This window comes from Onychomys torridus, chromosome 4 (assembly GCF_903995425.1).
Source record: "Onychomys torridus chromosome 4, mOncTor1.1, whole genome shotgun sequence".
Classification (NCBI taxonomy): Eukaryota; Metazoa; Chordata; class Mammalia; order Rodentia; family Cricetidae; genus Onychomys; species Onychomys torridus.
Window position 1 is genome coordinate 149,277,033 of NC_050446.1, and position 27,499 is coordinate 149,304,531.

The 27,499-nt window shown below is 43.8% G+C and overlaps 1 protein-coding gene across 2 annotated transcripts in view; it reads right to left on the reverse strand.

Moving 5' to 3' along the window:
* The window catches only part of Dtd1 (D-aminoacyl-tRNA deacylase 1), a 177,885-nt gene that overhangs the window by 115,856 nt on the left and 34,530 nt on the right, over positions 1–27,499 (reverse strand). The window contains exons 4-5 of one of the 2 annotated variants that reach the window (XM_036183112.1): positions 26,721–26,827; positions 24,756–24,824 (exon numbers count right to left, since the gene is read on the reverse strand). In XM_036183112.1, the coding sequence (XP_036039005.1) occupies positions 24,771–24,824; positions 26,721–26,827 (161 nt within the window). In that variant the 3' untranslated portion in view covers positions 24,756–24,770. Of the gene's footprint in view, positions 1–24,755; positions 24,825–26,720; positions 26,828–27,499 lie in introns of those variants that run through there. The other variant, XM_036183111.1, reaches the window with a different exon arrangement.

Below are 27,499 nucleotides of genomic sequence, written 5' to 3' on the forward strand. Positions count from 1 at the left end.
CCATAATAACATTTCCCTGAGAGACTGAAAGTATCCAGGCCACCTGGACTAATAGATATTTCTTCTGCTAGCCTAGAAAATACAAATATTTATGGAGAAGGCTATCTATTGAGACAAACTAATTACATCAAACATAGAAATACATTCAATGAAATACTCTCTTGAGGTCCCTCCCATTCGCCTACTATGGATTCTGACCACGCTTCCTCTAACTGGGCTTCAGTCATGAGTATTTACAGCCCTGCCACACATAGGGACATCTAAAGTGTGCATTTTTGGACAGCAGATAATCACTGATACAAGGATGACAATCTGTTACATTATCTTCTCTACTTATAGTTTCAGGCTTTCTATAATACAGAATTAGAAAGATAAGTATCTCAGAAAAATTGCTATAATTAAAACAGACTAACCTTTGTGATAAACAGAAATTATTGCCCTCACTACAAGAAGCAAGAAAACTACTTCAGGCAGAGAAAGCAATTGGGCTAAGGCATCAGTGGTTGGAGTAGGCTGCTAATGGATTAGCTCATTAGCCTACTATCATCACTCACATAAATTCTGTGCTAATCGAAGCTGTTTGTATCCAGATTAATTTACCAGAGTTCATGACCTTGTTTGAAAAACAGGGACACCAAATTGGAAACATTCACATTAGACACTTATTCCCTAGACTATTGTTGACCCTAAAATTCTGGATTCTTGTTTTGTCATTACTGAAATTAAGTTGATATGGGATTATCATAGCATAGTAAACATTCTAACAACCAAAAGCACCCTTCAAAATAACTTCCTATATTAAAATCACATTAAAATGAAAGGCAGAAATGTGAACCATAAACACTCATTTTCTAAGTCATGGTTACTTTTTTAAGTAACAGTGTAACCTCACCAAAAGAAAACCATGGATACTGACTAATGCTCAAAAGAGGAGGTTCTTTTAATACCATAAAAAGCTTCTGTTTGTACATGACAAAGCTGCAGGCCTTAATTTATTTAGCCTTGCACTCCACCATTTTTTCAACCTGTCAAATATAGGCAGTGTTGTCACAGTGAAGAGGCCCAGGTGCCGGGCTGGCCAGTGGTACTCTGTGGGCTCCAGCCTGGAGAAACACAGCAGAAGTGACAGCTGAAGAGGATCCACAAGCAGATGCCGAGAGACTCTCAGCCTCACCCCACCTTTGCAGAGGAAGGCCACACACAGACCTGGCCCCCTCCTGCACCTTAAGGGAACTCATGACAAACAGCAAGAACATAAAAACTTTGTGGAGCAGCTGACTCCTAGGGCATCAGTTGCCACTTGCTGACCTGAGCGGTGACAAGACTCTAGCTGTCAAAACAGACTGTCTTCAAAACGAGAAAGGCATAAGCAGCAGAGACGGAGCCAATGCGGCCTGAAAGATATCTCTGTTAGAGCCTCTCTCTCACCTAACGGCTATGCCATGTGACTCTGACCTAGTCGTTGACAAGGATGACTAAAGTTTTCCCTTCCACAGTGACTGCGCAGGTCTGGTGTGTGGCTATGAGGCTATGAAACCTATAAACTGTTGGTTCTCAGTGTGACTTATTAATAACCATGATCTCTTCTTTAACAATGCCCTCTCTCAGGTATAATTACCTCCATTTTTTCAAAGGCAAAGCTTAATTTTAAAGTTATAAATTTCTCCAAAACAGATCCCTAACATTTGAGTTAAAAACAGAAAGGAAATTTGGGGGAAGAATGCCACAGCCATTATCCAGAGAGAGAAAGATAATTAGCATTTTATGAGTTGGAAGCTCATTTTTAAACATACCATTTGTTTGCAGCTTATACTCCTCTTACATTAATTATAAGCCACTAATAAATAAAATTATTCAGATTTAAAAAGCTGCTTTAATTTTTGGAGTATTCTTATTTCATACTCCAAAGTCAAACTTGACAACTACTTTCATATATTAATATACTTTAAATTAATAGTTAAGTTCAAAGGAAACTAATTTATGAATCTTCTAATTGTTCTTCAGTTTATTAAGTAGGATGGGATCTAGCCACAGTCTGATTGTTAAGAACCCCAGACATGGCTAATACACCATTCTTGCTTAAAGAAGTCTCAGGCAGGCTAGCAAAAAAAATTGTATCTTAAGAAAGTGAGTCAGCACCTGTTCCCAAGCACCTCCTTGCTCCAGACCCTGAGGTCAGTTAGTCCCCAGGCACATGTGAGAGCTTCCACAATTCTTTTCAACCCCATCCAACATGAGCTGTTGGCTCAGCCAGGAGACGTACAGGCCACACAAGTCCCGGAAGCTGGGAGAAGGTGGAAGGACCAACTCCTTCAGTTGTCCTCTGACCTCTACAGCATGGAACACACAGTCACATGCACATCATGTGAGCACACACATAATAGTTCCTTCTAGAAACAGCCTGCCATCTCCCTTGTTGTTTTCAATGATACCCAGCATAGCCATAGACTTCTGCAGTCTACACAACACTTTTCCTTTCGTGTCCCATTTCTTCTGCTTCATACTGAAGCAGGTTCTGATGTGCTTCCTCCCAAGCAGAAACTCAAGTCAGTGCATCCCCTCCCTCAAGGGCTCCAGCAAGCAGGAAACCTCAAACCAGGCTCCTTTGTGGGTGCTGTCGTCTGGACCTTGAATGTCCCTAAAAGGTCCATATTTCTAAAGCATGAGCCCTAGTGTGTGTTGCTACCTGAAGTTGATGGAGCTTTGAGGATTTGGAGCCTAAGGTGAGGAAGTTAGGTCACTGGGGAATGTCCATGAAAAAGATGTTATTCCCGCCCCTCCTCTTCTTTCTTGGCTTCCTCTGCCTCACACTCCCATCATGCTGTGCTGCCTCACTAGAGGCCCAAAAGCAACAACCCAACTGACCATAGACTGTGAGCCAAAGCCAACTTTTCTTCCTTATAAAGTGATTTGCTCGGGCATTTTGTCACAGTGACAGGACACTAGAGACAGCATGGGCACCTACTTTGATCAAACATGAAACATCTCCCATAGGCTTCTGTGTCTGAGCACTCAGTTCACAACAGTGGAGGGACCTGCAGTCGGGTCTACTTGAGGAAATGGGTCACTGAGGGCAAGCCTTGAACTGTCTTAGCCTGTAGCCATTTCCTGTCCTCTTTTTGCAGACATAATGGAACCAGTTGCCTAACTCTCCTGCTGACACGCTTTCCTCACCAAACTGTATGTCTCCATAAAGTGCAATCAACACACACACCCTTCCTCCTTAAATTGCTCCTTATCAGGAATTTGGTCACTGTCCTCAGAAGAGAGGTTGTTACTGTCATAAACCTGAGCATGTAGTTTACTGGCCTTTGAGAAAGGTCACAAACCTTTGGTCACAGCCCTAAGAAGAGGGGTAGCTGCTGTCATAAGCCTGAGTGTGTAGTTCACTGGCCTTTGAGAATGGTCACAAAGTTGGGGGTGAGAGGCAGGCAAGGAATCTATTGGGAATGGAGTTAGAGACCATTTACATTTGTGTCATATTCTGACAAAGGGTCTGGCTTTGCTCTGCCTATGTCCTAAGAAACAAAAGTGAGACTGACTTAAAGAGAATGACTTGGGGGCTGGAGAGATGGCTCAGCAGTTCAGAGCATAGGCTGCTCTTCCACAGAAGACCCAGGTTCAATCCCCAGCACCCACGTAGTAGCTCACAACCTTTACTCCTGTTCCATGGAGCCTGAAGCCCTCTTCTACCTTCTGCAGACACACACGTGGTACACATACATATATGTACAGTAAGATTTAAAAATATAAGTAATAGGCTTTTCCAGAGGGAACTGCAAGACAGGATCATGTCTAGGTTTACTGCACAATGCTTTTTGGTTGTGGTTTTGGTTTTGATTTTGGTTTTTTTAAGACAAGGTTTCATGTAGCCCAGGCTGGCCTCAAACTTGCTATGTATCCTGGGATGACTTTGAACTTTTCACCTTCCCACTGGCTACCTCCTAAGTACTGGAATTATATGTGCCACTGTGCCTAGCTTTATGTGATGCTGGAAATCAAACCCAAGACTCTGTGAATGAAAGGAAAACACTCTATCAAATGAACTGCACAGATAGCCTCTGCTCACTGAATTACAATAAGAGACACCAATAAATGAACCAGAAAGATGTAAAAAGTGTCTAGTTTAGTAAGCAAAATACTGTGAGAAAATTTGACGTTATAGACAGAGTGGATACTGAGAAAGCAGCTATAATTATTAAAGATGACAGCTCTAAAGAGAAGCAGCGTTCTGCACTGGGACAAAGGTTCCATCTTGTAAAAAATGCAAATGTATTTGAAAGAAGAGAGTCTAAACTGAAAATACTGCTGTAGGGACTTGCTGCACAAAAGCATCCAGAAGCCATCACCACTGCTGCCTTGAGCTGTCAGGAAACTTGGTAATATTCACACAGTACTATTTTTGCAGACATGGAAGGTGGAAGAGTGAGGATGTGAAGGAGGCTTGCACCAAGGCTCCAGAAAGCCTCTAAGGCCAGACACTGTGTGGTAGGTAGCATTGGGTTTCCTCCAAAGAGGCCTGGAAAGGCCACTGCATGGAGCTGTGATGGTAAAGCCTAAATTACAGTAAGAGTCCAGAATGTCGGCCATGGCAGGACCAGGGGATATCCACCAAGGACCGCTGTAAGCATAGAACAGAGTCAGCCCAAGAGAGAAGCTATGTAGAACACTGGCAACAGAGCTGGGGTGGGGGGGGGGGCGCAGCTAGCTACCCAAACCCTTTGGAACTCAGAGAGTTTCCTCACAAGCCCCAGGTGCTAGGCAGACATAGAGAGTAGAATTTGGTGTTTGCCCTGCTAGGTTCCAGTCTTGCTGGGTCTGATCTTCTTTGTTATGCACCCCTCCCCCCAAGACCTCCTTTGACACCTTATGCATTATGTTTGGGATATAGCTCGTGGTTGTTTAAGACAAAATTCGGAAGACCTGAGTTAGATTCCCCAGCACCCACGGTGACTCACAGCTCTCCAGCAGGCACACACACACACACACACACACACACACACACACACACACACGGTGCACATACACAAATGCTTGCAAAACATTCATATGCTATAAGGTAAAATAAATAATTTTTTTAAACGTGCTATGATGAAGAAGCTGCCTTAAGTGTCAAAAGAAACTTCGGGTTTCTAAACAGTGTTGGAAGTGTTAAAGACTACAAAGACTTTTGAATCTGGAATAAATGCATTTTGTCAGATGAGATGGCCAAGATCCCACGAAACCAGAATGCTGTGCTTGGAAATGTGAAATGTTCCCCATTTTGATCCCCAGCTGAGGAGATCCTTGTGCTGGGGTCTACCTGGGAAAAGTGGATCCCTGAGGGTAAGCGTGGAGTTTGCTGAGTTTACCCATCTCCTGTCCTTTTCTGTTTCTTGACACTAGCCACCACACCTTCTCTGCCATCACGGGATTATCACTTCTTAAACTAGAGCCAAGCAAACCCTTCCTCCCTTAAGCTGTTTCTTGCCAAGTAGTTAGTCACAGCGTTGAGAAAAAGAACAGCACCCTCATGTGCTACTCCTTAAAGCTACATGCAGGATGAATGGTGGTCTACACCTGTAATCCTACCTACTCAAAGAAGCTGAGGCAGGAGGATCACTTGAGCCTAGGAGTTTGAGGACAGCCTAGTCAACACCTGATTCCCAATGTAAAGGATGAAAGGATAAAGCAGCCCAGACAACGTCACAACTGGAGCCAGAGTGTTGTCTCCTGGTTCCCTGAAAGGGTTGCATCCTGTTCTAGCCCTGAGGCCCTTGAGCTGTACACAGCTTGGACCAAAACCTAGAGGGGCTTCTGGACAGCCTGATAGTTCCTGAACAGGAGCAAGCAGGAACTCTTCTGTGAAGGGATTTCCTGAAATTTTGATTGACATTTACTGTTCCTAGGAGCTACTCCACTAGAGTGGGAACAGAAAGCTTAAAAAGGGCATTCTCTCTCATCACTTTAGAAATTATTTATGTAACCAGATATTTACTGAGGACCCTCCAAAAGGCCTAGAAGAAGCCTTAACTTTAAGAATGACATTCAATTATGTATAAAGACTGAAATATGGATACGTTGGAGTGCCCCCAGCCTGTCTCCTGCATCACATCCCCCTCAGACAGCTCCATGTAAATGCTGCCTGATCACTAATCTTTTGGCCACAAGGCTTTCTCAGAAGCCATGAAGACCATAGGGGTGGGAATCAGTGGCTAGGCTTCATCTTGAATCCTCTGGACAGACAGCTGGCAGGCATTCTGCATCCCAGTATGAATAAAAAATGTGTTAGTTTGATGCCTTCAGCGTTTAAACAGTGTTCTTAGTCTAGATCCTGAATTACACCCCCTCGAGATGCCGGTTGGATAAAACCATAGTTTTCAGCTTTAACTATGCAAAGGAGTCACTCAGAGTACACTGATCTGTTAGGGTGCAGTTCAGCTACCCAGGCTCAGCCCTGTCTGTGCTAGGATCTGGGAATTCTAACACCAACCAGGAGTACAGCAGCAGAGCTCTGCAGAAAGGCCATAAAATTCAGTACAGCAACTTGCAACAGGATGGCCATGAGGGGCTCACAGTAAACCCTCTCCTGGCTGGGCATGGCGGCACATACCTGCAACCCTAGTACTCAGAACACATAGGTAGTAGAGTCAGTCTGTAGTTTGTGGTCAGCCTGTGCGACCTATCTAAAACTGTATCTCAAAAAACGGGGTGGAATAAAACTCGTTACCAGAATGTGCTAGACATGAGGGATGCACAATAGTGAGAGGTAGCCAGACTGATTATGTACCAACAGATGGTTTCTGTTTTGACATAAATAGAATGGCACTACATATATTCTTTAGAGATCTATTTATTTCATATAATGGCGTATCTACTGTATTTTTCCTACTATTCACTCAATTTTTAAAAATCATTGAATAGATGTCCTAACGCCTTTTCTGAAAATCCACCTCTGGCCACTACTCTGAAATACTACCTCTTTTATGAGAGTCCAACTCTACACAAATAATCGGATTCTCTCTCGGGTCTTTCATCTAGTCTTCTAATGGCTTTCTCTCCCACTCTGCCAGCACCATCTGCTTTCACTACTACAGTGGTGTAATCCATTTTGATATTTAGGAAGGCCAGGACCCTCTGTGAGATTCTTTTAAATTACATTTATCTCTTTAATTCTGCTGAAATGTATTCTAAGGGGTAGCATAAACTAAGGATCTGAAATGATTAATTTTCCATAATTGCCAACCAGTTGCCCAGTTATGACTTCCTGAGAAATCTCCCATCTGCCATGAATGTATGATGCCTACTCTGTCACACAGCCCAAACTTCTGTAGGGAAAGGCATATATTCCATTCTGAACTGCCTCTTGTCTACCCCTAAGTGGGCTAAGTTCTCTTGGAGAACTGACATTCTAGACATCAAACTTCAAAGGTGAAATAACCAGAAGAAACAACATTTTAGAGGTAATAAATCTGACAAAAGAATGGGGGAAGTAGTGTGGGATCCTGGGAGTGAGGCACAGAGCAGCCCCAGGATGGAGTGAGAGGCCAGAGGGGTGGGGAGGGAGGCCAGTGAAAGAGGGGGGCAGGGCTGAGCTCACAGGCATGGGAACTAGACAAGCACACAGTCTCCACTCTCATAAAGGTCTGCATTTGTCTACTCCTCCACCACTGCCATCTTGAAATTCTTTGTTTGTTTGTTTGTTTTGTTTTGTTTTTGGAGACAGGGTTTCTCTGTGTAGCTTTGTGCCTTTCCTGGAACTCACTCTGTAGCCCAGGCTGGCCTTGAACTCACAGAGATCTGCCTGGTTCTGCCTCCTGAGTGCTGGGATTAAAGGCATGCACCACCACCGCCCTGCAGCCATCTTTAAATTCTTTTTTTTTTTAAGATTTTATTTATTTATTATGTATACAGTGTTCTGCCTGTACCAGATCTCATTACAGACAGTTGTGAGCCACCATGTGGTTGCTGGGAATTGAACTCAGGACCTCTGGAAGCACAACCAGTGCTCTTAACTGCTGAGCCATCTCTCCAGCCCCCATCTTGAAATTCTTAACACTTACCTATGAGTCTGCTTCTCATTGGTGAGGTCTTGGGAAGCCATGACACATGCTTACGCACAAAGGAAAACCCCACAGTGTGGGCTTCTGCCGTCTTCCCCTGCTGCTGGTCAATGCACAGCTTTCAGTGTGTGTCACAAAAACAGAGTCCCCATGGACTCACAATGCCTGTGACACTCAAAGCAAATGTAGTATAGGAGAGTCAAATCCATGACGAAAAAAGCAAGGTTGGAAGCCCTAGGGCCAGTTTCCCTTTGAATCAGAATTGCCTGAACAGAGATGGGTGGTGGTGGTGGTGGTGGTGGTGGTGGTGGTGGTGGTGGTGGTGGCGCCCGCCTTTAATCCCAGCTCTCGGGAGGCAGAGCCAGGCGGATCTCTGTGAGTTCGAGGCCAGCCTGGTCTACAGAGTGAGATCTAGGACAGGCACCAAAACTACACAGAGAAACCCATCTCAAAAAACAAAACAAAACTGCCTGACCGGAAAGGGCCACGGTACTCTAAGGCACCCAAGCCTCAGCACTGCCTTTCCACCACTCCCTTCCATCTGTCTGAGTTACCACCCACCCTAGATGCGCAAACACAAGGAAAACAAGGTGCTTGCAGCTCCTTTTCTGGTCCTTTTTCTTTCATTACCCCGGAGTAAATGGAGGGAAGTATTGGTTGGACATGTGTGTGGTGAGCTATGAACCAAACCAGATAAATCAATTATGGTAGAAATGAACTAACTACACCATCTTCATGCTTGAACTACAAAATACAAAAATGTATAGTTTTGATGATTAACAAATATGTTTAAAACTGTCACTGCACACTCCAACGGTAAAAGCCATGCTAATACCATCAATGTTTTATTCTTCTTTTGCTAGAAAGACATTAATGGAAAAGGCACCATTGTGGTGGTATTGTGTTCCCCAAAATATTATGTGTTCCCTGAAATAAACATATCTGGGGTCAGAGAACAGACAGCCAATAGAACAAAGCCAAAATTGGTAGCTAGAAAATGGGAAGAGTAAGCTATAGCAGAAGTTAGGCGGTGGTGGTACACACCTTTAATCCCAGCACTTGGGAGGCAGAGCTAGCTGGATCTCTGAGTTCAAGGCCACTTTAGAAACAGATAAGCATGGTGACCCATGCCTTTAATCCCAGAAACACAACCTTTAATCCCAGGGAGTGGGGGCAGAAAGAGAAAAGTATATAAGACTTGAGGACCAGGAATTAAGAGAGAAAAAAGCATGTAGTGAGTAAAGCATTCGGCTGGTTAAGCATTCAGGCTTTCGAGCACAGTTCAGCTGAGAGCCATTGGGATGAGGATTCAGAAGCTTACAGTCTGAGGAAACAAGACCAGCTGAGGAACTGGTGAGGTGAGAAAACTGTGGCTTGTTCTGCTTCTCTGATCTTCCAGGATTCACCCCAATAACCTGCCTTGGGTTTGTTCTTATTAATAAGAACGCTTTAAGATTCATGTTACACACCATGACAAATACTGAGGAGCTCATGGGAGAAAGAGAAAGTTGGCATTTTAGTGCCTTTAGGGGCACTAGCAGCACCACATTCCCATGCCTTTTGATCAAGGAATCTGGCATTTTCATTCTTCAGTGAGCCCTGAAAAAGATCCATCCAACCCTGTCAAGACACTGGGTTAGAACATCAGCCTTTCCTCATGGTCTATCCTTGTCCAACCCAGATCGGTGATCTCAAACTCTACTTCTGAGTGGAACCAGTCTGGCCCCTCCAGAAGGTCTGCCACCACTGGTTTAGGGTGCAGCCTTGGTGACTGGTAATTGCATACCCAGTGTTGAAAAGTGTAGCTTAAACAGAAGCCTTTCTAGCAAGGCCTACAGTAGCACCAGAAGAAAAACCACAACAGCTTCTGGTCCTTCATCCACACCTAAGATGCGCTGGCTAGTTTTTGTCAACTTGACACAAACTAGGGTCATCTAGAAAGAGGGAACCTAAACTGAGAAAATGCCTCCATCAGATTAGATGATAAGTAACTTTATGGGGCATTTTCTTGATTAATGACTGATATGGGAGGGACCAGCCACTGTGAGTATGGCCACCCCTGGGCAGGTGCTCCTGGATATATAAGAAAGGTAGTTGATATACCAATCTTGGGCATACACCCAAAGGATGTTCAATCATACCACAAGGACACTTGCTCAACTATGTTCACAGTAGCGTTATTTGTAATAACCAGAACCTGGAAACAACCTAAATCCCCTTCAACCAAAGAATGGATAAAGAAAATGTGGTAGATACACACAATGGAGTATTATTCAGCAGTGAAAAACAATGACATCATGAAATTTGCAGGCAAATGGATGGAACTAGAAAATATTATCCTGAGTGAGGTAACCCAGATGCAGAAGGACAAACATGGTATGTGCTCACTCATAAGTGGATTATCTAGGCTGACAATTTCACTCCACTTGTCATCCCCAGTCCATTGCTCTCCTGCTCTGCCACTCTCCTTCCAGTGCAGGTGCCCAGCCATGTCCGGTCCAAGCCGTCTGACACTCGGCTACAGAACACATCTGCCCATTCAGCCCTGTTTAACTCTTCAGTGGCTGCACAGCACCCAAGGGCCAAGTCAAAGTTCCATGCCAACACTTTGAATGTCACAACCATCTGATAGCCACTGTCCTTCTCCCCATCTATAGCTTTCTTGCACCAACAGACCTACTATTTCTTCTTCCACCAAATAACCCTCCTTGCTTCCACTCTGCCAGGAAGGCATCGCACTTTCAGGCCTGATGACTTAGTTAAGGTTTCTATTGCAGTGATGAAACACCATGGCCAAAAAGTTGGGGAGGAAAGGGTTTATTCAGCTTTCACTTCTGTATCACTGTTCATCATTGAAGGAAGGCAGGACAGGAACTCAGGCAGGGCAGGAGCCTGAGGGTGAGAGCTGATGCAGAGGCCATGGAGGGGTGTTGCTCACTGGCTTGTTACTTCTGGCTTGCTCAACTTGCTTTCTTTTTCTTTTCTTTTTTTAATTTTATTTATTTTTATATATTTATTATGTATACAGAACAAAAGAGGGAGCCAGATCTCATTACAGATGGTTGTGAGCCACCATGTGGGTGCTGGGACTTGAACGCAGGACCTCTAGAAGAGCAGTTGGTGCTCTTAACCTCTGAGCCATCTCTCCAGCCCCTCAACCTGCTTTCTTATAGTACACAGGACCACCAGCCCAGGGATGGAACCACCCACAATGGGCTGGGCCTTCTCCCATCAATCACTAATTAAGAAAATGCCTTACAGCCAGCTCTTATAGAGGCATCTTCTCAATTGAGGTTCCCTCCTTTCAGATAACTCTAGTTAGTGTGTCAAGTTGACATAAGACTAACCAACTCACCTGGCTACTTCGCACCTACATGTCTATTAGAGGCACATGCACACCTGTCCTGACAACCACACCTCACTGCATGCTCTGTGTATCCATTGCTCCCTAAGCCCAAAGAGCATCCACTAAGAACTTCCTCAATACAACTTCTGTCCCACTAAAATAAGAGCCTCTTAGAGAAAGAAGCCATGCCGTACTTCTCTTTCCATGATGAAGAATCTGGGGCTGGAGAGATGGCTCAGAGGTTAAGAGCACTGGCTGTTCTTCCAGAGGTCCTGAGATCAATTTCCAGCAACCACATGGTGGCTCACAACCATCTGTAATGAGGTCTGGTGCCCTCTTCTGGCCCGAAGGCATACATGCAGGCAGAACACTCTACATATTAAGTAAATAAATCTTCAAAAAAAAAAAACTGTCAGCAAATATTTATGAAAAGGAAACAGATGCAGGCAACTGTGCCAATTTTTACATATATGGTTGTGGGTCAAGTTTAGAGGTTAGACTCCCACTCAAGGCCAATGAAAGCACTGATCTATTCTGAACGAAATATATTTATAATACAAACGTAGTTATTTGCATTTGCTACTTCTGAAACACTTGGCCTTTGAGAGTTTGGAGTTGATTAATTAGGAGAGTAAAAAAGGTAGGAATTCCTTTCCCCCACTTTCGAGGTTTCACTTTGTTCTGTTGAGTTCGAGTTAACACCAAGTATAAGCAGTTCATCTCAGAAGGTCAGGGCTGATGAGCCTGAAATGCAATCAGGCTCATACGGCTCATTAACATGCATGCCCCTCTCTTCTGACATCTGATTTCCATCAAGGTATAGAGACTAAAGCTTGCAAAGCCACAAGAGTCCCCAGAGGAGATTTCGAAGCTATTCTGGGCTGTCCGTTTCTTCTTGAGAACAAAGGCCCAAGGAAAACATATCAGCAGAAGGCAAAAGGTGGCAGCTAGGCAACCAAGAAGTCCTCATGAGGCCAAGAATCAACACCACAGACAGGCAGGTCTCTAAACAATAGAGACCCAAACCTCCAACCTGATGCTAGGACAAGGAATCGGCAGGTCTGTGACAGGGCTACATGGCCTGGAATTCCCAGGAACCTACCTGTCAGCCTTGCTTTGATCTGCTCTTCTGCTGTCAGCTCCTGAATGGCCTTTTTGAGGGAAAACAAAGGGAGAAGATCCACTGGACATTGTGTGCATTTCCCCAGCCTTTGGAAGAGGAAATGGGGTAAATACTGTACCCAGGCCACAAGAAGCCCAGGGAGTCTTGGCCCACTGCACCAACATACTGACAACAAGCAAGGGCATCCCAGTGTGTTCTACAGCATGAAAAAGGTCATTTGTTTCAAGTCCATAATGACACTTTTAATATAATTTAGCCTCTTATAAAGGAAGTTGTTGTATATTGAGGAGGCAAATACAGCCCTGTGTTTATTCATAATGGCCAAGATAATACTCAGCATCACTGTCCTCCACAGAAAAGGAATAGACAAAGCATGCCATGAATTCATATATACAATAAAATATCATTCAGCCATTAAAGAAGGAACTGTGGTTTGTGGCAACAGGGATGGAACTGAACAGCATTATGTCAAGTGGAATGAGTCAGGCACAGAAAGGCAAACACTTCATATTCTTATTTCCATGAAGAAGACAATAAGTTGACCTCAGAGGGAAGGAGAAAACAGTGGTTACCAGTGTCTCAGGAACATGCTGGGGAGAGGTCAGCAGATGCTAGGTTCCTAGAACTTCCAATGTTCTATAGCACAGTGCAGCAGCTACAATTGGCAATGACTAACCATCCAGTGCAAAGCAGCCAATAGGAAGGGTTCTGAGTGCTCCCAACACAAAGAAATAACAGATGTAGAAGGTGGTAGCTATGCCAGTTACCTGGATCTGATCATTATATATTGTATACATTGAAATGTCACATTGTACAGGACCGAGTGGTATGTGACACTCATAGGGCTGAAGCAGTGGATTTACAAGTTACAGGCAAGCCTGGATTCACTCTTATTCTCATTCATTCTCTCTCTGTCCTTCTCTCATATTTGTGCATGCACATGAGCATGTGTGTGTGTGTGTGTGTGTGTGTGTGTGTGTGTGTGTGTCACTGTACTTTATAAATATGTATGATTGCTACATCTCAAAACAGCAAGTGAAAGACCTACAAAACCTCCACTAAGGCACGTATGCAAACTTTGTTCTAGGTCTTGAGAACACATCTCCAAAGCTGGTTAGAGCTGGTATCTAAGTGATAACGACCTTTGTCCAGAGCCTGTGGGAATATGATGTCCTTGGAGCCATGTATTTGCTGCAAGCAGTTCAGTGATGGTGGGCCACACTCAGTTCTTCCTGCAGGTGTGTGAATTAGGAAACAGGATTCTCCTTCAGCTCAATAAAACTCCTTACACTGTTATTACCACTTCTCCAAATCCCAGACCAATTAATTAATTTGCTTATCTCCAGAGAATTCCATTTCCCATAGTTAAGCTGAAGACCAACCTGGTTCTTCTCCCTTGGCTTACCTGCTGCCACTCATGGTTACAAAACTCATTTACCACAAGTCTGCCCTGGGACTGAAACGGTTCAGGATGCCTTCCTGTATGTGTTGCATATCACCATCAAGCAAGCAAAGGATCCAAGATGAGGACTGACTCTAGGCAGGTTCCAAGCAATTCTTTCAGGCTTGTTATTCTTAACCTTTAAGGATTCCTCCTCCTGTTTCATTTTATTAAATCCTATTAAGATAGACATGAAAGAAATCTAAAGGAAAAGTTGGCTGAGCCTACCTGGTATTGTATTCACAGGTTGTATCTGGAGAGTAAGCTCACATTTTCTGTTGGGTTTTTGTTTTTGTGATTTAATCTGACTAACTTCCCCAAAATATCTTTCTTTTGAAAAGGCTATACACATTTGATGCAATTTTATCACTAATAACAATTCTCACTCAGTAAGATACTAACTTAGAATAATCCCCAGAAAAGCTCTTTGGTTCATCCTTTATTGAATGGGATGCTAATTTAACAACTTAAAGATTCCAGAGCATTTGTATAGCTAGATGTTGTTATAGCTCTCTGTACCTTTAGCAAGTTTTAAATATCTTGATTGTTTTAAATAACAAATATTACAGAAGTAATTTTCTATTACCTTGAAAATCTAACTCTACAAAGGAAAATAGCCACAATAATTTTTGCATCACTTTAATAATAGCAAAAGCTTTCCAATCACTCCATAAATCCACCAAAAGGAGACTAGCTAAACAAAACACAGTCCATTCATAAAATGGACCTGTCTTGCAGTTAAGATGAAGGAACCAGCTGGGCAAAACAAAACAAGTGATGCTGCAGGGTGGGCAAGAGCATGCTTTAGAACAATGTTGTCATGGTACCATACCACTTAGGCCAAGAGCTTCTGAGTGTGGTGCACATAAGACACACAACATATGTGTGCACACACAAATAAAGATGCCCATGGCATCGAACCCTAGAACAACATCCTACAAACCAAAGCAGAAGACAGTCTTCAAAACAATGCTGTATCCTACCAAATCAGGTCATGATAAAAGGATAAACCAGCTCAGAATGGAGACCTCTGAAGATACATGACAATCAGTACAAAGCATGGTTCTGAACTAGAGCTTTTCACTATAAAAGACTTTATGATAAAGGTAATGAGATGTGAAAGGGATCTGAGAATTGAATTCTAGTAAAATAATGGTAATTTTCTGATTTCTGTGGGAGTTTAGGAGTTCTGTGAGAGAATGTCCTTATTTTCAGGAAATATATTAATGAGTGTAGGGGCCAGGAACATCAACAACTTTTAAATGGTCCCACAAAAAAAAGAAAAAGAAAGAAAGAAAGAAAGGAAGGAAGGAAGGAAGGAAGGAAGGAAGGAAGGAAGGAAGGAAAAGAAAAGTTCTCAGCAATGTTCTGCCAACTTGTCTGTAAGTAGAAAAGTATGAATAGTTGACCTCATATATGAACGTTAACTCAAATGGCCTGACAGATAAACAAAATACAAAACATATATACAGTGCACTATTATTATGCTAATAAAATTTTGACCAGTGCATAAGGTTTGACATGGATGAGCCCTGAAGACACCATGACAAAAGAAGCCAGTTACAAAATGGCATGTATTGCGTGGTTTCACTCAGATGATACATACAGTAGCCAAACTCAAAGAGGAGTCACCACTGCCAGGGCAGAGAGGAGAAATGGAATTATTACTTAATGAGTCCAGTTTCAGTTCTGAAAATTGGCAGGGCTCTGTGATGGACAGCTGTAATAATGCTGCAGACAACATGGGGGACTACTGCCGCTGAACTGTGTGCTCAAAATGGGTAAACAGCAAGTTCTGTGTTATATATGTTCCACCGCAACATATATAACTGCTGTCTGTATACCAAGAGACACTACATATTCTCCATGAACAGAGAAAACCAGCATATTTTATTAAGTCTAGAAAGAAATCAATGGCACTCACTCATCAATAGTGCTACCTCAGAGAATGAAAGATTGGAATCAAGTGTTTTTGATGTATCTTAAACTCCTTAATTTTTCAAAGATATTGATTTTATGTATTATGTGTAACAAAAAAACTGATACAAAAATGTTATCTTCTGGGCTCACAAGAAAAATAAATGACGGAAAAAGAACTGTTTCTATAAAAATACCTTTCTATCCAGGAATACTATTAAAAGCTCACGGTTAAAAATAACTTTTCTAAATTGGTACTTTCCATTCATTACATGCTTGCTCATTACAAATTTAAAAATAATAATAATTACAATAATAAGAGGCTCATCCCAGGGGAAATGAATGGGGTAAAGGGACAACATGAAATGGGGGGAAGGAAGCCCCCCAGAGACCCAGTCTGGAGTTCGAATGAAATTCTATAGGAACTGTATTTATCCCCTGAAGGCTTCGTGACCCAACAATGACACCAGCAGTTAATAAAAGCCTTTGCCCTCTCTCTGCAGTCTAACAGCGATGGCATTTCTGAACGGAGCCACTGCCCGGGGACATGATGTGGGTATCGTGTTCCAGACAGAGGAGGGGGTGGAGAATGGAAACAAGGCCACAAACTTAGATCTTTCCATTACACAGAAATTGAGGCTTCCGGGCTTCACTTTCATGATTAAAAATAGAAAAAGAAATTGACTTCACATTTTATGGAAAGAAGTCAAAGGAATAAATTTCATGTGAAGAATCTTCACAGAAGTGCAATGCTTTTGTGTTCCATACTAATAAAAAAAAAAAAAAAAAAAAATCACCGAGATGGCGGAACCAGTGGGGCAGGAAGCAGCCTGTGAGATGGCGGAACCAGTGGGGCAGGAAGCGGCCTGTGAGGCTGAGACTGGACCTGAACCCACTGCCTCCATCCTGCACAGCTGCAGCACCTCTCTAGCTGCCACCTCCCTTCTGATAATTATTTCCTGCAATTTCCAAGATCAATGAACACCAGGGAACATACTTTTCCAAAAATAAATCTGTTCTTCTCTCTCTGACAAGCTCCAAAATAATAGATTCTGACAATATTAGCTAAAATGGTATACATAAGTCGAATTCAATATAAAAGTATTTTTATAACACTCTGTATAATTCAAAGGTTGGTTTGCATTTTAGGGAAGTGGGCAGCAATGAGACATCTGGCTTCCCACTGAACTTCAAGAAGGAGCTGCATCCTGGAACTGCCTCCTTAGCTCCATCAGATGGGTGTTCAACTTTGTGCTCAGCCTATGCCCAAGGGCAAAAATGACACCCTTGATTCCAAATGCATGATCTTGTCATAGATGCACAATGGACTCCCTCCAGCACCCTGGCCATGAGGAATGGGGTCTTTCTTGTAATGAACCATGGATGGTTAGACTTCACAGTGTGTCCTGACATTCAGACCACAGTATGAAAGAAATCTGGCATAAAACATTGAAGAAGAAAAAAAAAATATTTTTTGTGGGAGGTTATATGCCTCCATATTATACTTAGGGTCTCATTCACTCACCCACCTGCTATTGCAACCTTTCAATGCTCTCCTTGACACCTTGTCTATGTATCCCATCTTCCTAAATCCACAGCTTCCCCATCCAGGGACATGTGCAAGCTCTTATTGTTCTAGTAACTCTCCAGCCCACTAATGCCACAATCAAAAGTGCTTGTGCAACCTGGTCCTAGATGCCTTGTTCCATCAGACCAAGTCAGAGCCTCATTTCCTACTGACTCCACAGCACCTCCAAGCTCCAGCTACACTGGCCTAGAGTCTGGATTTGCTCATGCACATTCTTCCTCCAGCTTTGCATGTAGCTTGCTCCTCTGAGCTCAGTGTCCCTCGTCAGCACCTGTGCTTTTGAGATAGCAACATTTTCTATATCTAATTCCATTTTATTTCTTAATGTTGTCACAATTTTAATTATACTCATTTTGTATGTTTCTCCACTAGTACATGAATCCCTTTAGAACATGCTTGGGGTTCAGTGTTAAACCTACATGTAGGACCAGCACAGAGTACATATCTCATAAGCAGCTGTTGAAGGGCTATATAAGTAGATGGTTAAGTGAATGGACTGATATATGAGTAGCTTTGTTGGACACATGGGTAAAGATAAGTGATTAAGTCAACAAGTAAACTAAAAAATAAATGCACGTGGGCTTCTATCCAAGTGTATTTCCGCTAGGAAACACAGGCCGCACCACACAGAGGAGATTCAAAGCAAGGAGGGTGCATCTGGAGAAACCAAGGTAAGCAGCACGAATGAAACATTATCTGCAATGGATCCTAAAAGATAGGAATATTGAGGCCAGCAAGATGGCTCAGTCCATAGTGAAAAGCACATGCCTGATGACCTGAGTTAGATCCCCAAGGACTAAGTAAAAAGCAGTTGCAGTGTCATGCATCTGTAATCCTGGTACTTCAACAGTAAGATGGGAAGCTGAGAGGGAAATGGTCCAGAAGCTTGGAGGCCACTTGCCTGGAACACCCAGCACAAGGATGACCAGAGGCAACAGACACTCTATGTCAAAACACAGTGGGAGGAGAGAACCAACTCCCAAGAGCTGTCCTCTGACCTCCTCCACACATGCACTATGGTATGCTCCCACACTCACACACATCACACACACACACACACACACACACACACACACACACACACACACACAAATAATAAAAGGTGAATATGTCAATATGAGACAGAGAAGGAATTCATTTCACATGGATGAATAGAAATACACAGGTGGGAAAAAAATAATGCTTGTTCAACAACCAGCCAATAACTGCAGGAACCTGGTTTACAACTGGCTGAGGAAAGCTTTTACCATGAACTTCATAGGTAATAATATCTATAAAACAGGAACATTTAACAACACCTAGTTTGAGTTTAAATGTAAATGATCACCAATTGCCCAGGGAAACCTCAGCATTCATGGCTTTCAAGAAATTGCAATTTCCATGCAAAGACTAAGATGTGGATCATCCAGGGGTTTTATTCTAGTCCCATTAATATGTCAACAGAAGAATAAGGAGGTCAATACCCAGTACCTCCATCCAAAAAAGAGAGAACTATACATCACTTTTTGAGAAACGACCCCACCATGTGGTCGTTGAGCAATGCCCATGCTGAGTTCTTTGCTTTCAAGGAACAAGTGGCTGCACTAGCACACGCCTATGTCACTCAGTGGAGTGGCCACTCCTCAGTCATTAACATAGTAGGTCGTTGTGCTCTACTGGATTTTCCCTAACACATCTGTAGTTGGACAAGAGGCACCATACTCAGGGGGCATTTTCATCACTGTACGGATGGGAATAGAGTTAGGAGACTCAGGGCCATAGACAAAGAAGAACAGCTTCATGTGTGACCTCAATAATCCAGCCCAGCCATCTTGTTCTCCAGCAGCTGCACAAACATGGGTTGCAGAGTATTTTTAGACACAATGCAGCAGGGGGAGAGGGAAGGGTTGCCTGGAGGAGACCAACACCTGAACCAGATGGAAACAGCACTGTCAGATTCCCTGTGGTCCAGCTGCTCTTAAATGCCCATGTGCTTGTGGAAAACATGATTAGAAACAGAAATCTATTTGTCTTCTGTACCCTACACCCACACATGCCCAGAGCTCTGGTTCAGAAAATGTAGGTAGGCCTGGAACTCTGCATTTTAGCAAGTACCCCAGGTACCTGTATGGCCTGAGTCCTGAGCCCATCCCTCGATGAATGCCATCAGCAGCCTACTGATGACTCGGATGGAGACAGTGACTCTGATGGAGAGAGACACGGCGGCCCCCAGTCCATGAGCATTTTCCAGGCCATTGGAAAATGTGACAGAAGTCCTTGAAACTCCTCTCTCTCTCTCTCTCTCTCTCTCTCTCTCTCTCTCTCTCTCTCTCACACACACACACACACACACACACACACACACACACACACACACACACACACGAGGCTGAGCTCAGAAAAGTTTGTGAACCTCCAAAAGCCCACTTTGGCCAATAGTCTCTTGAAGATTGGCTAGATTTAAAATAGCAAATGCCTTTTCAGTCAATAAACCCCAAAATGTATCGTTTTGGCAAAAATCTTTGTGTAATTCAGTGTTTTATGTATCGAGCACATCTTTAAAGCAACTATAACAAACACTGCATTCCTATCCCTTCCAGACCATTCCCATTCCCATGCTGAGGTACTTTAACACAGTGTTCTACAAAACACCACTGAATGGCAGAACAGCTCTTACAATTACCTAGGACTCCTGATAAATCGCTTACACAGTTAAGGATTCATTACTGAAATCTTGCGTCTCTGTGATGCAATTATTGCTATGTTCAAAACATGAGCCCAGGGAAAAACAGAATTGACAAATCCTTAGAAACAAAAAGGATGCTGTACTCTTGGACAGATCAAGTCAGCAGATGAGGGTTCATTGTTCACCTACCACAACTGAAACCAGAGGATAAAATAACTAAAATGCTGCCCAAAGTCCACATGCAGGAACAAATGAAGTGCTTCAACTGTAAGGCATTAACCCATTAGTGTCCTGAGAGATTAGTTTAAGACAAAATAGGTGCTTTGTCTTGGTGCAATTAGAAATGGTGCAGTATGTGTCGGAGATAGAAAGACAGTGAAGCATAGTTTCAAAATTGCCATCCAAATTCCAATCACTAGGAACACACTCGTCAATTTCTGCAATTTTGTTAACACATGCTATAGATTCAAGATGGTAAGAGGAAAGTCAGTTGATCCAACCATAAATCAAGGGGCTCTCAAGCAGGATGGCACAGTCACATGAGCCCTGGAAAGACTTCTTACGACTACAGCAGAGTGACTCAGGACGACTGTCCACATGGGGTTAAACCTCACTAAACAGAATAAGAGAATTGTCACGGGGTCCTGGAAGGCTGAGGTACTGTCCCATGCTGTTCTGTGCCTGAACCAGTCCACACCATCCAAGCCCACGAGGTAGAGAAGGGAGTGGCCTAAGTTCATCTGAGGTCTTATGGGTAGCCCCAAGGCCACGCCCCAGGGGCTGGTACTTCAAGGTCATATGTAGCTAGAACAGGTATCCACTACAGGCACCCATGTGACTCTTCCTTCTGGAGAGAACTTCTCACTGGATAGGTTCCTCAACTGCAGCTCTACAAAAGGACAGGTTGTCTGGACACCTGCACAAGGCTGTTTGGCAGAAGCCTTATTGTCCTAGTCTGTCTGTGTCACCTGAATCCCATAGCACTGATTAAAGACTGCTCCTATAACCAGAAGGATAAGCCAATGAGCCAAATGGACTTCTTTTCTAAGGAGTTCATTCCCTGTTCTACCCTACAAATTCTCCAGATCCTCCTGACAGGCTCCAAGGTCCATACTCCAAGGTCCCAGTACAGGGATAGACACTGGCTGAGAAGCATACAGAGGGAGTTGTAAGCAAAGCAACAGAGGTACTCAAAGAAGCATTATTGGACCTTTGCCAATGCCACACAAAGGAAGACTGGATGCTCTTTTTCCAGCCTCTTCTCACCACCACGACATATCATGGGAACCATCCTGCAGCCTATAAAACAGACAGGCATGTTGCTGGCGTGACTGTTGGAATGACACAGGTGCTCCAGTGGTCAGTTTCAGAAACAAGCAGAGTTCTGCTGGCTGCCTTACCAGCTCAGTCTCCACCCATTCACTGCCCATTAGTGAAACCCTGGGATCTCTGAAAACAACCATCTACCCTCGCTTCAAGTGTAAGTTTGACAACAACTGAGAATCCCTTCTCTCTTCATTGTGAACCTCAGCTGAGGCCTCCTGCTCCCTGAGAGGCTGGCCCAGCTCAGTAGCAGCAGCAATGGTAGTAGTCTTCTTAGAACTCAAGACAATTCGTAGGAGAGGAGCTCATAAGGTTCCCACCCCTCATTAAGAGAAAACGGGGGAGCAATGATTCTGAGAAAGGAGTATCATTTCTAGTCATGGCAAGTTGTCCATGCTCTAGTAAATAACACCTCACTCATGCCTATACAGGTAGACATAATGAAATTCAGTCTCTCTCTCTCTCTCTCTCTCTCTCTCTCTCTCTCTCTCTCTCTCACACACACACACACACACACACACACACACACACACGCCGCACACAGGCATGCAAGCACACACATGCACATGAACACAGGTCAGAAGCTTGTTGGGAAGAGGAAGGGTTTCATCAGGACAGTGAAAGGGATAAGATAAGGTTAACGGGTTAAAAATAACCAAAACTCATTATATGAATTATGAAATTGTGAATAAATTTTTAAAGAAGCCTTTATATCTGAACTATGTGTTCAATGCAATAAATATTTCTATGAATTTAAAAAAAAAAAGGCCTCAGGACATTGACAGACAGCACAGCCCAACAGCCTACACTCAAATGACACATCCCTGACACACTTCCTGCAAGTGCAGTAGCAAACAAGACACAATGCATACATCTTAGGAGCGATGACGGAAGCAGATAAACAGAGAAGCAAGAAGATATTGACAGATGGCAACAAGTCCTTGAGGTAGTCACCAAGGCAGTGTGACAGTGCCTAGGGGGCATCACTGGACTACTGAAGGGTATGGAGAAGCTCCTCCTCTGAGAAACCGACCTGCTTGTCCTCTTCGTGGACTGGAGAAGGAACCCATATGAGTGCAGCACAGGGAAGGTGAGCATGCCAGTGTCCAACAGACAGGATGGCCAGAGAAGCCAAAGAGACCCTCCAGCCTTGGGGACAAAAAAAACTAGGATTAACTACCCCATGCTTTAGGAAGGCCTGAGCTGTGTGGCTGTGACATTCCCTGTGGTGTCCAATGCTAATTGGACCTCTTTCATGGTCTCTGACCTTCCTGGTTTATGTTACTCTAAATCCATGTCTGAGAGCAAGGATCAGGTGGCAGACAGCATGTCTGCCCCTTCCTCATAGTACCCAGCACACCATCATACATCGAAAAGTACACACACGCACAGGCACTCTCAAGCTTGTACACAAACACACCTTATTCATCTGCACAGATGGCTCACAGAGTTGATATTTCTTAAAAACTGGCCAAAAGAACCATTTTTCTGTAACACAGAAACATGCCAAATGAATGCTTTTTCCATAATGCAATTGTAGAAATTTGGAATATAATGGGGAAATACAACACTTAGAATTAAAAGCTTGCTTGACAGAAACACATGTTTTTCTATCAGTAAAACAAATTTGGCTGTGCTCTTCCTGCCCACACAGAAGCAAGCCAAAACACTGTCTGCTGGGGGAGGAAGGCCCTCTGGCTGAAGGGAAAATCCAAGGGAGGCCACAGGCAGAGGAGAACACCACGGTCACCTTGGCCCTTCTGTGCCTCATGGCTGCCACCTGCTGGACAGCCAGAGGATGGACACCTGCATGAATTTCTAGGGTCAGGAAAAGCTACAATGTGAAATTGGACAATACATGAATTTAACAGAGAGGCCCTTTAGAACTCAGAAAGTCTTCTTTGACCTAATAAATTAACATAGTTTCCTCAGATGTTTAAAGAACACCATTTGAATCTCACTGGGGTTCTTTGCAGGGTTTATGGTATATAATATAGGTGTACAACATGCCATTTCAAAAAAACTGTTAGGAATGAGTAAAAAAGTTTCATAACTAAAATTTTCACCAAATACAGCTATAATAGAATAATACATCAAAAACCACAGTATATCAGTCACATAAAATCAAAGGAGCAGCTGGAAGCAGGAGGAAAGCCCAGACAGACTGCCATCCTGTAAAAAATGTGGCTTCCAGGACAAAGCAGACCACGGTGGCAGGAATGGCTGAGAGGAAAGACAAGGAAGAGGACCTGAAAGCCATCATGAAGCAGAGCAACCAGAAGGCAGTGGGGACCTCGAGCCCTCTGAGGGCAGAGTAGAAGGTGCTCGCTCTAGGTCTCCAAACACAGTAGAAAGCCCATGGAGGACCAAGAATGTCAGAGGCACAACACGTGCCTAGCATGCATGAGACACTGGGATAAACTCCCAGCACCAGAGGAGGGAAAGGTGTAGTGGGTAGTTGTTCCAGCTTTGACCTGGAAATACCACCCCTAGTGAGGCTTCCAGTAACTGCCACGCCTACCTATGACCTGCCCCTGAGGCAGGGCTGAGATGCGAGCCCTTCAGACCCAAGATCTGGATGTGCCAGCGCTCTGGGTTTCTACACCGAGCAGAGTTCTCCAGAGAACGCCGCTAAACTGCATTTCACCTCTCCTGGATCCTGCAACCAACCCCTTTACTGGCTGTAAGTTACCCCAAAATAAAACTTCCTTTTTAACTACATGGAGTTGCCTTAATAAATCCCCCAATAGAAAGCCAGCAAGAACAAGAAGATGAGTAAACACGCCCAGGGAGCTATGCCAGGCTGCTAAGAGCATGGAAGGGGGGTCTAGCCCAAGCCACACTGGCTGCTTTCAAACATATTGTCTTATTTCTCAGAGATATCACAAAGTTTAGAATCCTTAACGGAGGAACCTCTGATTCTAAGAGAACTACTCAGGAAGAAGGGAAAGGCTGCTACTGGAGAAGCCAGGTGGTATGAAGGAAACCATCCTAAGACTTTGTTTGTTTGGTTGGTTTTGGGTTTTTGTTGTTTTTAAGTTTTTTATTCATTATTAATTTTATTTTTTATTTATTTTAATATACATTAGTGTTTTGCCATGGGTGTCGGGTCCCCTGAAACTGGCATTACTGACAGTTGTGAGCTGCCATGTGGGTGCTGGGAATTGAACTCAGGACCTCCGGAAGAGCAGTCAGTGCTCTTAACCTCTGAGCCATCTCTCCAGCCCATCCCAAGACGTTTTGAATGGGGTCCTTATTTTCAGTTCACTTTGGCTCTAGCCCAAAAGGAGAGGCTGGCCTTGGTCCAGGAAAGGAAGCTTTGCTGCTATACTTGGGGGCCGGGGGAAGCAGGACTGATGTTATCTGCTGACCTTTTTCCCTGCAAAAAAGAAAGAGAACTGTCTGTCATGACCAGAAGGAAGACAGATAAGGGGAGGGGTAAGGATTTCAAAAAGGATGGAGAAATCTGGTAGACTCCACCTTAACTAGGTGGCAAGGTTAACATCATCATGATGAGACACCACTCTAACCAGGTGGCAAGGTTAACATTATCATGGTGAGACAAACCAGTGTCACATACCTCCTCAATAGGCACTAAGAAGAGAACAAGATCACTTTTGAACAAGCTGTGATTCCTGCCACACCACAACACCTTGCTATAACCACAAAAACAAAATAGAGAAATGGTCTATAAAACATACAGCACATGTGGAAAGTGTCAAGGTCATGAAGCACAAGGAAAGACCAATGAACTGTCACAGATTAGACAAGACAAAGGAGAAATGACAACTGTAATTAAACACCATATGGAATATTGCACAGGTAGACAAAACCCAGTAAAACTGCATGCGGGGGCGCCTGCCTATAAGATCTAGCCAAGAAGACAAGGAAGAGGGGCAGCAGCAGCAACAGCTGGGCATGGTGGCTCATGCCTATAATCCTGGCATTTAGAAGTCTTCGGGAAAGAGAAATACCATGAGTTCAAGACCAGGCTGGGCTACAAAATGACACCTTATATCAAAAAAAAAAAAAAAAAGAAAGGAGGGAGGGAGGGAGGGAGGGAGGGAGGAGGAAGAGAAAGTGGGCTACTGAGTTCAACTAAGGCTTGTATGTAGTTAATAGTGTTGTATCAGTGTTAACTTCAGTGTGTTGATCACTCCAAGACATCAAAACTTAGGAGGCCAGGTAAAGACTGCACCAGGGCTCTGTTAGGCTTTCCTGTAAGTCTCGAATGATCTCAAAGCTTACATTTTCATGTGGATTCTTTTTGTTTGTGATTTTTAAAATGTTCTTAGTAGGGCCTGGAGAGATGGCTCAGCAGTTAAGAGCACAGGCTGCTCTTCCAGAGGTTGTGAGTTCAATTCCCAGCAACCATACAGTGGCCATTTATAGTGGGGGTCTAATGCCTCTTCTGGTATACAGATGTACATTCAGACAGAGCATTCATACATAAAAATAAATAAACCAATAAAATGTTACCAGCAATGGCAACACCCACAGTTCCATTTTTGAAGCTTAATGCTACTGCACACGTGGTCCTACTTCTCAGCCAATATAAAGTGTCAATGATGAAAGAAAACCATCTCTCCATACCAGTCACTCAGCCCCAAGTCTCCATCATGGCTCCCCCATCTGAATTCAGCATTCCACCTTGCAGAAGCCTAACAAGGGAAGGATGCTAGGAAGGGCAGGAACACTCCTCAGCCCACCGCCTGTCATGACTCATGTCCCTATCAAGTGGATATGTTAATTAAAGCTTTTGTAAATGCTAAGTACAATGGAACAACATAAGTTTGCGAGGACTATCAGGCATCTCCTTTCTCTATTTTAATTACATTTTTCCTGTACAATTATAGAGTTGGCAGTAAATCCAGGTCAGATGTTGTTTTAAAAAATTAAGATTTATAAAGAATCTTGAGTTGCTCCTCTACCCACACCTTGGACAAAACCCAATCCAGGTAAGGACTCTGACTGGGTATGGCCAGGGCTGCTCCTCTGCTGCCACCTAGTGACAATCCTAGTCCACGAGCAGCCTAAAAGGAAGAACCAGACCCGTCTAAAAACACTTTCTCTTCATGGTCAAGCCTGCCACATGCTCAGGAGTGACAGTGTAAACACACATTCTTGAGAAGAGTGAAATTAAAGTAAGTTTGAGGCTGCATCCATGAGGTGTTTCCTCCACTTCAAAATGAGGATTACTGCAGAGACCAAGTCTAAGCCAAGGCACATTACTTATACCCATGACACGGATGCCATCTCCAGACTTCAGGCTTACCTGCTTTGGGTCAGAGTTAGCAGCTCCAGGAGCAGGGGATTCCAGTTCTATAGTCACTGGCCCATCGTTCTGAATGTGCACCTGCATGTAGGCACCAAACTTGCCATCTGAAAGAACAATTCAAACAAATTCAACAGTTGGAGACCCCAGGTTTATCTGTCCAAAGACCACATGTACAACAATATTTGAAAAAAAAAAAAAGCTGGGCAGTGGGACCTGCCAGTCAACACAAATGGTCAACCCATGGCCAGCCCATGGAGGGTGTAGGAGGGAGAGGCAGGTAAACAGCACAGATGTTACAGCCTGCCCTAGGGAACTGGCAAGAAAGACCAGGTAACACCAAGAAAGACACACAGCATGAACAGGATGCTGTGTACCTGGCAGGAAGGCAAACTGGCATAGCCACTGAGGGAGGCCATTTTAGGCCCATATCTGGTAAAGGCTCTTCTCATCCATCCCCACTCCCTGGCCCACTGGGCTTGAGGCAGCCTTGTGACTCCTTTCTGCAGGAGCCATGGCTTCCACCACCACACCACAGTTTTCTCTCTGGCTCTTCCCAGCCAGTCTACTTCCTCCTTAATCTCACGAGGAAAAAGAGACACACCAGCACCGGTGTTCTTTAGGGCACAGTCAGTCACACTGGAGACAGTAGTAAAAGCTCCCAAGCAGTCTGCCATCTTTATAGGCAAGATAACCTGGTTCCCGATGGGGAGCCAAATGTGCCTAAATAGTAGTGACTTTCTGTGACCTCCTACGATTAAAGTGGCCATTCACATCAA